Source organism: Lagenorhynchus albirostris, chromosome 14, assembly GCF_949774975.1.
Source record: "Lagenorhynchus albirostris chromosome 14, mLagAlb1.1, whole genome shotgun sequence".
Lineage (NCBI taxonomy): Eukaryota > Metazoa > Chordata > Mammalia > Artiodactyla > Delphinidae > Lagenorhynchus > Lagenorhynchus albirostris.
The window spans coordinates 37581298-37595149 of NC_083108.1; the positions used below are offsets into that span (position 1 = coordinate 37581298).

Here is a 13852-nt window from a genome sequence, read left to right on the forward strand (position 1 = left end):
GACCAACGACTGAGGAAAATAATTGGTTCACCTATTGCAGTTTATAAAGAACCTGTATACCTCAATAAGGAAAAGAACAGTGATCGTGAACCAAAAATTCACAGAAAAGGAAAGGTACCCGGACATATGAAATCATGCTCAATCACATTCATAGTAAGAAATGCAAATTTAAATGTTAATGACACACAACTCTTCACTACTGGGGGAAAATGGTTGACTAGTTGAACAACACCTCTTTGGCAGAGGTGTGGGGAAAAAAGCTCTCTCACACACCTGTGGTTGAGAACCAAAACTGGTACAATCTTCACGAAGAGCAACTTGGCAAAAATCAATCAAAATTTTAGAAATACAAAAACTTGACTTACTCAATCTATTTCTGGGCTTTTATCCTAGAGATAATCACACATGTGCAAAATGACACATGGACAAAAAGACACATGGATAAAGATTACACTGCAGTATCGTTTGTAATAGCAAAAGATTAGGGCCCATCATTACAGGACTAGGTATATGAAGAAGTGCCCAGAGAACAAAGTATTAAAAAGAATGCAAAAGCTACAAGTATTGCTGTGGAAAAAGAACCTAGATATATTTTTAAGTGAAAAAGCCAGATGCAGAGTAGTTTGTGTAGTGTGTTACTATTTGTGTAAAGCTATATTAAACACATATATGCTGATATTAACGTAAAATATCTCTGGAAGTACACATAAGAAATTGCTAGGAGTGGTTGCTTCTGGGTAGGAGGAAGCTTCACTTGCACTGTGCACCCCTTCACACCTTTCAAATGTTATACTGTGTATACAATACATGCTAAGCCCATATAAACAGTAATACAACAGAATTTAAAGTTGCATCCTTTATTCATCCCTTATTATCCATTTATTCCCAAAGGAAGTGTCACTACTAATATCTGGGCTTATAGTCTTCCAGGAAGTCAGAAAAACTCTGCTGGGACGACTATACAAGGCAGACAATTCCCAAACTTCTAAGGACTCCTGACATTAGTCTGTAAAACAGGCAGGTGATTGCCATTTACAGTAGACAACAGCGCTATTGTAAGGGGGAAAGAGAGCAGAGTCAATGCTTATGGCACATGCTGCCAGGTCTACAGGGAAGTCCTCCCTGGCCTCCTAAAATCTCCAAGGTGTACCCACTGAGCTCTCAGCATCTTCACCTGCTCATCCCCCCCACTCCAGGGGGCCTCATTCCCAGAGCACTTACTTCCTAGCCCCAGCACAAAGACTGACCCGCCTCAAAGCACCTTCAACCCCCCCCCCCCCCCGCACTAGACTTACCATTCCCCCAAACTCCCTCCGTAACTGCTGTCACATCACCAGAGAAGCCTCCAGCTGCCACTTCTGAAAAGGCCACCAGATGGGGATGGCGCCGCAGGGATGGAGAGAGGATGAGCTCTGACCAGAGCCGCAGTGACTGTGCTGTGATTATTGTTTGCTCGTTTGTTTCTTTTGAATGTTTGAACGTGAATGGTTCAAATAGTCTTGTAATTTTGTTTTCTTTTAAAAAGAAAATATTTAGAACATTTCCACTCAAAAATCACATTTTCAAAATTGAAGCATTTTAAAAGTCTGCTTTCATTAGACAGTTGCATCTTGTATCCCTGAGGGCTTTTGCAAATAGTTCAGGTTTTCTTATTTTGTTTTGTTTGGGCACAACTCAAGTTGCAATTTCACGAAAATCAATGCTACACTCTCTGTTTCGAAAAGAGCCCTATAAGTGAAGCTGTACTAGGAGATGTGGAGATGGATTCGTTTTAATACCCCTGCCTTGATTTAATTTATATATTGTTTCTTCAGTTCTTCCTTTCTAGGTTGATTTATCATCCCGCGTTTTATTAACATCCAACACACTCATATGCTTGGGAAAAAGACGGAAAACTCCAAACTCACAGTGATGCCCAGCTGTAGTCCCAGATCGGGCTGACTTGCCTGAAGGAGTGTTTTAGTTGGCCTGATTTTCCTAGGACTTCAGAGAAGTAAGACTTGCTTCCAAATCAAGGGAAAGGATTTCTAGAACTGCCCGGTACTGCATGGGGCCCTGTCATGCTATTTATTAGTCGGGAGTGTTCTGACAGAACATGTGGGTTCTCGTTGCAAATTTGCAATTGTTCATAATAGCTCAATGTTTTTCCTAAGAGTTTTCTTTTCAGTTTCAATAATTATGGGTATTATAAAACACCTCAATGATAAATCTTACAAACTCTACTGAAGTATATACCTCGGTAAAAACAATCATGTATCTTAATAAGGCAGAAAATATTTGTAAATGTAAAAATGGATTATGGATGACATCCAAAGAATCCTGTTATTAAATAGGAAAAAGAAAAAAATAAACTGTATGAAAATATACATTATCATAAATACAACTGACATAATATGCTTGGGTGGTAGTATACAAATATGATTTGGAGTTGGGGCCCCTTTCATTTTTCTTTTCTTTAATAGTCACAAAACATAAGCTAGCAAGGTGAGAGTAAGAAGTGATGATGCAGCCCGGCCTGGTGGCTTCCTGGCCTTAATGAAATGGCACATCTGATGTTTCAAATGATCCATCACATGGTTTTTCAAAGTCGCAGATGGTGATAGTTGAAAAAATCATGCAAATGGAAAGGAAGTAGGGAACTCTTTGAAGCTGTCCTTGCTAGTGGATACAGTGGATGTAATGAATTTCCTATGGTGGAAGTGCACAGTAAGAGAGAACAGGACGGGCCCCTGCTGTCCCCAGTGACTGGGTCTCAGCATGCAGGCTCCTTCTAAGGAATCTGAACCCAGTGCCTTCTTCAAGCCGAGGACCACTGAGTTCTCACCTCCCCAGCTCCTGGCGCATCTCCCTGGGTGTCAGACAGACCCCTCAGGCCTTGCGTGCCCCAAGATGAACATCTCCATCCTCGATTTGCTTCTCTTCCAGTATCTTCTACCTCAGTTCCTTGTTTCTAACACCCACAGGCTCCCGCAAGCCTGAACCCTCACTTTGCTTCCCCTGCTCCCACCCTCCCAGCAGCAGCCAACCCGCTGATCCTCTCAAGCCCCAAGGCCTCTGCCCTTCTTGGTCATGGTCACCTCTCTCAGACTCAGAGGCGGCTTCTGGCGGTCCCTGTCTCTGCAGCCTCGCCCCACTGGCTCCTTCTGCACTGTTGACAAATTAGAGAGCATCACCAGCTGCTTCAAAACTCTAAAGCCCCAGGGCCTTAGGATGAAGACCAGCCTCCCCCCAGGGCACTCCATCCTCTCTGCAAACCAGCCCCTTCCTTCCTCATTTAATCCCCCAGCAACCCCAGGGGACACTCAGCCAGCCCCAGCAGGGAAAGAGACACAGACAGGAGTCCTTCAGGGGCCTGCACTCCTGGAACAGCCCAGACTGGACCTGGGTTTCCAGTAGGCTGAGGCTGGGACTTCCGTTAGGACCTGGGAACAATGTCCCCCAAAGGCCAGGGCTTGGGAAACCTGCAGACCTTCTATCCTTGTAACTTCTCAACTTCAGGGACCTCCAAACTGTTTTCCAACCAATGAGTGGATAATTCACCTGGATACTTCAACTCTGCCACAGCCCAGCCCCAGGTACCATGGGGGACACAGCAATGAATGGAGCCTGGTTCCCTGCTCCCGAGGAGCTGGCAGCCAAGCATGTGCGAGGTATGTGATGTGATATCGGTCCGACTCTCATATTCCTCACTTCAGCCCCAAATCTCACATCTAATAGGACAAGGGTTCTCTTTACTGGTGACCTCTCTGGGAGCACAGGCAACCTCAGCTGATCCCCAGAAGAGGTGCCCTAGGGTAAAGGGCAGAGAGTGTCTTCAGGGTAATCAACTTGTTACCTTATTACCAAGACCAAACTGAGCCTAAATATGGCCAGCCCAGCACCACACTGGACTGTGGAGCCTGGGATTTTGACACCATGGGGTTTATGCACCATCTTAGAAGTTACAGGTGATGTGTGGCCAAGTAAACCCCATTGGACAGCCCTTCCTCCTGGGGCTCTGTATCCCAACCAAACCCCCAACCACCAGCAGCGCTCAGCAAAACACACTTCAGAATGCACAGGAGACGATTTGAATTTGGAATACAGATAGAATTTGTTTTAAATTTGGGATTTGAGGCAAATGACTTCTGTGAATTGCTCATGTCTCAATATCTGATCAACCACGAGCTGCTGGAAGTTATATCTCATCATCATACATTGTCACTTCCCACTGGACCCACACGGTGGGGTTCACACAAGGCTTTCATGTGTACTTTTTCATCTGCTCATCAAAACCAGCCTCTAAGGTAAGGGTTGGCATAAGGGGCATCTACCCTCAGGGATTAAATAACTTCCCACTGAGTGAGCTGGAACCCTAGCCTGTGTTCTCTAACTCAGCACTCTTGCCATATAAGGGTACCCGTTTTTAATTGTTCTAAGATTACAGGTCTTACCTTTCCCTTGTAAACACATCCTGTGCAATCATTCACTTCTAGGAGTAATAATCAGTTCATTTCTGGTGGTCTAATTAGTACTCTTGCCAAGTTACATTCCTTCCATGGACCCATACAATTTGTTTCTCTTCTGGTAGGTCCTGGATTAATAACACAACACCTTAACAGGCCCATTACCTCCTGATTTACATAAAATGAATCATTCAGAGATGAAAACTGATGTGTATAAGACAAATTGCATGGTTTACACAAAATCTAGAACAGTTTTTAAGAGGTGAATAGAAACATTCACATTTAAATATTTTAGAACACACTGGTATACCTATCTATAGTATGTAGGGAGATGAGACAGTATTACCAATAAAATATCACCTCTAATAAAATAGTTACTTAGTACACAGTGCGAAAGAGACAGAAAAAATTCTTACCTTTGGGCTATATTCTGTAAAGGGAAATATTTCAGATTATTCTTTTCATTTACACTTTTCCTTTGGGCCCTCTTAATCAAACTGATTCCCTTCACTTGAGGACAGGGAAGTCATCACCATGCTTCTTCTAAAACCCACCTTTCCAGCCCGGGCTCCTGTTGAGGTGAAAGAGGTGACGTGAGGGTGATGGGCACATTGGATCCAGACGAAGGCCTCGAGGAGTGATGAGAGTTGTTGCCAAAGTTGCTGTATCTGGAGAGTGCAGAGATTTAAGTTGTGGGGCAGGAAGGGACAGAAAAATGAGTACCAGTCAATAAATGAATAACACGTGGCAAACTATGCTAATTTTTGCAAGAAAAACAGGTCTGGAAATGCTAGCACTGTTAGTGATTACCCTAACTTGAAGAAACTAGTAACTACTTTGTTTTATTTCTCATCAGAAAAATTTCCCAAAGTCGAAAACTATTAGGCAGCAGGGTTTATGACAATGGGTTTAAATAAAACCCTCATATTTCCTTTCTTTTTAAGTGTACATTAAAACTAGTTGCTAACATAAATCAAGAATCCAAATTACTTTCAATTGAATCTGAAGATTTTCTTGCCTCTCGTGGTGGCACAATTAGCATTAATTGCATCAAAGGCCTGCAGAAAATACCAGATGATTAGCTAAAGAAACATCGGATTAAAAATTCTCCTTTAGGTGTTTCTGAATCAATTTCATCCATTAAATGCTATAATCTCATCACATGCCCAAGGATCAAGGAGAAACTGTCCCCAGACCTTCTAGGCTGGCCTGCTGCTTAGAGGTGCACGTATTCAATGTTTTCATCCAATATTTCCCCAGAACCAAAACTATAGCCACTAGGTTTAAATGAGCTTTTATCATTTCCCAGTCATCTCTAACAAGTTTCAGGATTTGTAAAATTCTAGAGTTTTCTTTGTTTTTCAGAATAGCTGTTCTTTAGCTATCTATTTGTATTTAGCTATCATGATCAGAGCTTTGCCTCACAACCTCCTCAGCTACAGGGTAGGGCCGACTCCTTCTTCTAAACTGGTGAGGACACAGTACTGGAGTGTGTGGGACCCCAAGGGTCACTATGATATAAGTGCACAAAGACCTTCCCCCATGCAGTGAATCCAATATAAACTCCCACCAACTAACCTAGAATTGCTAATTCTAGGAAGCAATTTGACCTCAAAATGTGGATACCCCTTGACCAAGTAGGTCTACTTTTGAGGCGTTAACATAACTTTATGGTTATTTATATACTAAAATATCACACAGGAAGATACTCACTGGAGCCTCATTGAGATCATGGCAAAAAAACAGAAACTACCCCATCAGGTAACAATGTGAGAATGGCTAAGAAAGTATGATGTAACATTCGTCAATGGAAGATTACACAACCATTAAAATGATTGCCAATTTATAAGTGATAACATGGCAAATGTTTATAATGTACGTGTACGTGAGAGTGTGTGTATAAATATACACACACACATACTGCATGTAACATCAAGATATAATATTACACATTGAGTTTGATCACAATTGTAAAAAATATTCTTAGAGGTTAAAAACCACGTGTAGAAAAATGTAAAAAAACAGGCCATCTTTTTTTTTTTGGCGGTACGTGGGCCTCTCACTGTTGCGGCCTCTCCCATTGCGGAGCACAGGCTCCGGATGCGCAGGCTCAGCAGCCATGGCTCACAGGCCCAGCCGCTCCACGAAATGTGGGATCTTCCCAGACCGGGGCACGAACCCATGTCCCCTGCATCGGCAGGCGGACTCTCAACCACTGCGCCACCAGCGATGCCCAGGCCATCTATTTTTAAAACTGGAATACGGAGGTGAAATTTCAGTTTTCCTTAATAAATTACATTATTATAATGGGAAATAAAATACTTACATTATCCCAAATCTATCCTGTGTTGCTAAGTCTGGTGTGTTGGCTGTTGCTCTTCTAATTTGCTTATTTGGTATCATGTGTCAGCCTCTGCTAAGTACCAGGTGCTCTGGCAGGCAGACGGGGACTCACAATACTACCCCACCATCCTCCCCTGTTAACATACCATCTTCATGGGACTTGGTTTCTGGACACTCATCTTCTCATCTCTTAAAGTCCCAACACTCTACCTGTCCAACAGGTTGTTTACTGCTTCTCCAAGTGAGTATTGGTTTGATTTTTTTCAAGAGGGCCCCCAATTATACAAATATTGAATCACTACGCTGTACACCTGAAGCCAATATAACGTTATGTCAATTATACCGAAATAAAAAAATTAAAAGAGAGGGCCCCCAAAACCACAGGCCACAGAGAAGACAGAAAAGCAAAGGATGAGAATATACAAAAGAAAGGAAGCAGCAGAGAGGGGAGCACAAGCTCAGCAGGGAAGAGAGCGAGAGAAGCAGGAGGCAGTGGGCCCCACTTGGGAGGGAAGGACGCTGCCCAGGACCTCCAAGTCCTCAGAGACAGGCCCTGGGCTCCAGCGTCAGCCCTGCATCACCCAGCTGCCTGGACACTAAGCTTGTTATTCTATGCAAACATCTAAAACCATCCCCTTCCCAACCAAAAGTGTGCATCCCAGAGAATGTTTTAACAGGATTACTTTACTAAAATTATGTTTCGATGATGTTATGGAAATAAAACAAGCATAGTGTCATTCTCCCTCTTTTGGTTTTTCTACTGGTTGAGCAATTAATTCAACGACCTCATGGTCTAATTTTGCTTCTGAATTTCAGCCAAACTAACTGGATCATACAATTCACTACAAGGCGTTTTTTGGTTTTGTTTGTTTGTTTGTTTAACATCTTTACTGGCGTATAATTGCTTTACAATGGTGTGTTAGTGTTTGTATTTTTAAAAAATTCTTTTTAATGACTAACTGGTTGGTCTCTATTATAACCCATTCAATTTCAGTCAACCACTGAGCAGTCAAATCTGTGGCCATACAGACCTCTGAAAACCACAGTGAGTGAACATCAGAAAATTAATTGGTATGAACGATATTTATACAATATTCAAATTCCTGTCAAATAATTAAAAAATTGTAAACTTTTCTCAGTGAAATCCAAGCCAATCTTCATTCACAAACATGCAGATGCTTTTCTCAATTTATGTGTATATTCGTTTTGTCCATTTCCATGTTTCTGTTGCTCTCATCCCCCAGGACTGTCAGTGGTACTGAAGCCTGGGGACCAAGTGGGAGGGACCTGGGTCCCAGGAAAGCCCCGTCAGAAGCTGTGAGACCATCACCATCCTGGGCTAACACCACCCTGCTGGGGAAGATGAGGTTGCCAAGATATTTTTTCTTCCGGTCAAATGTGCAGCTCCTAACTTGTACACGGATACTGTTCTTGGGGAACATGAGAGCTATGTTGGATGCATTTCATGAAAACTGTGTGAAAGATCACAATAACTGAGAATTTTAGACCTAAAAGAGACTGGTAGAGGACTTGTAGTTTGGAGGTGTTCAAACTGGAGGCCACATACTCCTGATGGTATACAAAGCCATTCTGGTAGACACCACTCCCCACTTACCCAACCTCTCTGTGCCTCAGTTTCCTCACTGTATATAAGGGCTAGAAATAGAACCTACCTCCTCAGGGTTAAGTGATACTTTAAAATACAGGGCTTGGCTCTCAATAAATGCTCAATAAATGTTAGCAATTATTATTATTACTCTTAATATGGGAGTGGCCATCAGTCAATACTGACTTTTATTATTGACTTTGGACAACTGATTGTTTAAAATATGCAAACCCTCTGTTCCCCATTCCCCGCTCTGCAGAGAGGTCCTGATCCAGGCATCGGTGAAGGGCAGGCACACAGGCAAGCTGACAAGCACCTGCTGAAAATTCCCTGTGCCCTTCTGATCTGCACACCTCCCTCCCTCTGCCTCATCTCCGGTTTGCATAAGAATCATTGAGGTGTCCATACTTAAATAATGTAATTATACTAATGCCTGTGAAGTGATTCAAACTGCAATTGTTTGCCATCTCATGGGAAGCTATGAGCAATGTCTGAAAGAAACTTACATACATTAGAATAAAACCAGAAAGCTATAGAAAAGGGAGAGGAGATAAAGAAAAGACACCCACCTATTGGAAGAGAAAGACCGGAAGTTGTAAGGCTCGGAGGCAGAATACGTGCTCGGATGGAGAGAATCAGAGGAACTGTTAAACGAAGGAAAACCCCACTCAAAACGCTGCCTGGAAAGCTGACAAAGCACCTGGCTGCCTTCCGCAGATCAAAAGAGAGCCCGTGGTAGAGAGATGGGCTTGAGATGTGTAGATTTTGACAGACTGTGCAAATTTTTATAAACCTTAAATTCAAAAATCCATCTTTAATAATTACATTATAACACAAGAGCTCCTCAATTCAAGCAGCGGGAATTTTCTCTTCTGCCTTTTGCCTACATACTCGTAATTAGTGAGCGCCCAGGGAGCTCACACCACAACTGCTCTCTGCTCTGACTGGAATCTCCGCAAACGCAGCGAACGAAAGACAAGCCCCAGGATGCAGCTAAGGCGCTGCGTCACCGTCCCCGGGTTAGCCTCGCACAGGCCATCACGTGGGCCGGATCTACCTGCTTTCCAGCTGGGATTCGGCTTCCTTTTCCTTGGTGGACAAGGGCGAGTCCTCAAAGTCATAGGAGAAGAGGTGGAAGGGGCTGTGAAGCACATAGGGCAGCTTTTCTACGGTTGGTGACGCCTGCGGGGGGCCGGGTGCGGCGCGGAAGGGCTGAGAAGCCGGGGAGGGCGTGGAGGGCGCCCGCAGGGCAGGCCCTGAGGACCCTCTGCGCAAGGGGGTCCCCGCCGCACTGCCGGCCGGGAGCTGCTTTCCTGGGGAGGAGGCACTGGAGGCCGCGGGGAGGGCTGGAATCTCGCGAGCAGCATCCTTTCCAGCGGGGACCTGCTCCGAGGTAGGACTGGCCTCAACCCTGGGTCAGCACGGAGGAGAGGAGGAGAGGAGGAGAGGAGGAGAGGAGGAGGGGGAAGGAAGGGGAGGAAAAGAGATTTGGGAGAGAGGGAGCAAAAGTTAGGAAAGAGAAAAAGACACGTCAAAGCTCACTACTGTTAGGGACGCTCACTTAAGAGTCCAGCTGTGTTTCTCGACCTGCAGCATAAAAGCCAGAAGCCCTGGTTTTCCCAATAATCCTGGCGCCCTGGGCTTGCCTATCTGGGGGGTAAGACCCATCTGGCCTCTGAGCATACAAGGGCCTTGATGAGGGGATTTAGTGGAACCTCAAAGGCTCTTCTGCACCTGCCCCTCAATCCCCAAGTTTCTCCCCACTGGTTGTGTCGGCACCGGAATTTCCACAATTTGAACTTCATTTCTTTGTCTTGATCAAACAGGGGATCTGCCCTCCTCCTGAAACACCCAAGCTTGAGGACGAGGTATCCCACAAGCCCCATACTTAGAGTCACTGCTTTCAGATCCTTTCTGGAAAGCAAGTGTGGAGAAGGAGAAAAGATGCCAGCAAGAAATGCAAAGAGCTGGAAATGAGGGGCGGGCAGAGTGAAGACACGTTTTGCCCGGTTCACACTTTCTTTCCCCAGGGCATCCTCTACCACTAAGCCCTAGATGTCTAGACTCCTGCAGGCATGCCTCATTCTGCCACAGATACAGTTATGAAGACTTTCCATCTTCAGGGGACTGGATTTAGACCACTTAGACATTTTGAAGCCTACCTTTGTAACAGGAGAATCTACATTAAACTCTGCAGTTTTCAAAACCGTAGTCCTTTCCCCAGAGAACTTGACTCCCAGCCATGCCCACTTGGGAAAGGGATGTGAGCTGTTTTGTTTCCTACCTCAAATCCAGAGCTCCATCTGTATATAAGGGCAGGGACATACAGGTTTCCCTGGCTCAAGGGGAGGATGGGATGAGACCACACTGCAGTGCCCAGGGCAGGCCTGACAAAGGTGGTACACACACACAGGGGGCACACGTGGTGGGCACACATGGAGGGCAAACACACGGAAGCAGCCAGCAGGAAGGGGAAGCAGTGGAAGACACCAAGCCCACAGAAGTAAGCAGAATCTTTCCCACCACTTTTAAGTCTAGTAGGTTGACATCAGGGAAGAAATAACATCCAGATCAATGTTAATGAACACCGTGTTTAAGGTCAAACCCTGGTGTTTAATATGCACACCTTTGCTTCCTAAAACTGAAAAGTCTAACTTATCGTCTCTGATGAAGACACCCTCCAGAATCAGTCATATAGTCAAAGACACTGCAGAGGACAGGATAAACCACCATCTACCGCTAATAACAATCCCATGTAAAGACAGCACGAGTCAGTAGGGACGCCTTTGGAGGCTGCTCTTTCCAGCCAGATTCCTCCATCTGCTCTGTAGGTACTGCTGAACTGTTTGAGTCCCTGGGGGTGAAAAGTTTGTGGGTGGGACATACCATGCACATTTAAGCACGTGTGGAGCCACACCGATGTATTTATTGAGGGTCCACAAAATTTTCTGTGACTCATTTTTGACCTAAGGTGGGACTGTCAATTGAACCTCCTCCCTTCCCAGAGCATCCCTAACTAAAGGCACTACCCCCAAGCATGGCACTCGGCATGGGCGGGGGCCCTTGGTTAATGCCGACCTTTCTCCCCATCTCATTCTGGAATATGTACCTCACTCTCTGTCACTAGGTCATTCCTTTCCTCTCTCTACATCCAGCTGGCTTCTTCCCAGACATTTCCAAAGGGCGGACGCAATCAGTTCAGAGAGGATTCCGTGACCCCGGGAGGGGTGGGCATCTCAGCACGTCAAATGAGCCTGTCTGAGAACTTTTATGTGCACCGGTGGCCCCAAGAATGAGGCCACAGCAGCAAAGAATCACATTAACTTTGAACTTGGTAAGAGAAAGATTTTACCCTAATTCATCCAAGGTCCTTTTGACTTTGCTTATTTGTGGAAAAACTAACAGCAACAGTATCAGTTGGCAGCGTAATCAATCAAGTGAAGGAACCCTTCAGTTCTAGAATTATTTTTGAATATCAGAAAATGAACTTACCCACGATCAATTTTTATTTTTCATACAGACATCATTTCGGGAAAATACCACAAAATTTACACATATCTGCAAGGTGCCTGTGTCTGTTAACACTGCCCGAAGACAGAAAGGATGCACCTTGGAGAGGTGAGTGGAGGACAGAAAACTCCCCCAAAGGGCTGTAGAGCTATGGTAGTTATTCTAGGCATGCAAATAAATGCTGGGAATTTTTTCTATGCTACATGCGGTGAAAAGTGTTCCTGTCCATTTGGATAAAAATCAAAATGCATTATCCCTACAGCAGTCATCCACACATTATAGATAACATTGTACTGGTAAAATTAGTAGCAAGAAGGGGACACGTGGAATTATTCTTCCTACAGTGAAGACAGGGTTAAAGTTTTCTGAGCAGAGAGGAACATCCCGTTAGTTACTGTCAATCCGACTGAGCCGAAGCACTCAATGAGGGAGGGGACAGTGGGGAGAAAAGCTCCTGGGTGTGTCTCCCATAAAGCAAGGTTAGGCAAAGCAGCGTCTGAGTAAAAAATACGGCTCTCTAGGGAAAACGTGCTGTTATTTCTATAAAACTAGTCACTCTGTGGCTCCGTGTAAACATTTGCCGGTGCGAGCTAGTGAGGAAGGGAGGAGGCTACTGCAGGGCGGCTGCAAACTATCCGTTAGGAAGGAGACTCCAGGCTTGTGGTGGGAGCCGGGGAGTGTCCAGCCCTCGGTACCTGTCCGTGCCCGGACAGGGGGCATCGTCATCTTTCTCTTCCTCTGAATTGGGCTCCGTGACTGGCTGTTCCTCTTCCTCCTCTTCCTCGACCCTGAGGCAAGGCCAGGAAAAGAGACATGCACACAGAGACAAGATGGGAAAGCAAGATAAGCGTTACAGACAAACAGGAAGATGCAGCAGAAAAACTCCAGCTGGCTGAAATGAAAAGAGCACACTTAGAGGAGGCAGTTGTGAGATGGGGAAACCTAAGTGTGGGCTGGAGATGCAATAACCCAGCACAAGCCAAATTTCTTTGTCAAGTTGGCTGGATGCTACTGCCTGCAACCCCTGACCCCACTCCTCCCATCCCCCTACCACACATGATTCACAACAGCTTCTGGCCTTGGGCAGGCCTCCCAGGTGGTTCTCCTTCTGCATACAGAGTCATGCAGTGGCTGTTCTCAGGGCTGCCCAGCGCCTGCAGCGAGAAGTCCTCATGTCTTCACTGCATTCCTTCCTGCACCACCCTCTACAGTGGACGGATGGTTTTTGCATGTCACTCCCTCATTCTCAGTCAATGTGTTTGGGGGTGAGGGGCTGATCCCCCCCCCCCACTTCAAGGGTTAACACATGGTCCAGGTGGAGTCAATCTGGGCCACCCCTGGGATTTCTCCTGTGCCTTCAGGGATGAGAAGGTACAAGCACACCCTAAGTCTAGTGGAGGAAGGCTGCCTGTGAGTGACCCCGGCCCAAGAACAGCAGAGTTGGAGAGAGAGGGACGGACATGGAGAGAGAGGAAAGCAGTCTCCATGACAGTTTTAACACTTGCATCTAATACTTCTGAAGCTTCACCCTGGCCTTTCACTAACAGAAGATAATAACTTTTCATTTTTGCTTAAGGTAGTTTAACTTGGGTTTTGCCCTTGCAGCTAAACAAATACAGACTTTGATAACTGAATCATTACCCTCCTTTGGCCTCTAAATCCTATCAACACGTGACTTATGTGATGCAAGTGTTCCATGTGGAACACTTACCCAAGCTCCTCAATCCCTTGCCAAAGGGATTAAAACTCCTGAACTCCAATGACCTTCATCTTTGTTCACTTCAGGCCCTCACAGGCTGGACCTCACCATCACACCTAAGTAGCCCACCTTGGAAACCTTACATCCAAACTTCTACCCCCCGACCACAAGCCCCCATTCCCCCAAATCTCTCATTCCTCTCCTCCCACCGTAACTATTCTGCAATCTCAGTGTCCTCCTCTACTTGCT

General features: G+C 45.3%; 1 protein-coding gene across 9 annotated transcripts in view; it reads right to left on the minus strand.

Moving 5' to 3' along the window:
• FHOD3 (formin homology 2 domain containing 3) overlaps window positions 1–13852 on the minus strand; it is a 492532-nt gene that overhangs the window by 134674 nt on the left and 344006 nt on the right. For 5 of the 9 annotated variants that reach the window (XM_060121093.1, XM_060121091.1, XM_060121090.1 and 2 more), the window contains 4 exons: window positions 12600–12692; window positions 9452–9805; window positions 8964–9038; window positions 5000–5113 (listed from right to left, as the gene is read on the minus strand). In XM_060121093.1, coding sequence (XP_059977076.1) covers window positions 5000–5113; window positions 8964–9038; window positions 9452–9805; window positions 12600–12692 — 636 coding nt within the window. The remainder of the gene's footprint in view (window positions 1–4999; window positions 5114–8963; window positions 9039–9451; window positions 9806–12599; window positions 12693–13852) is intronic. The other 4 variants (XM_060121095.1, XM_060121096.1, XM_060121094.1 and 1 more) reach the window with 2 other exon arrangements.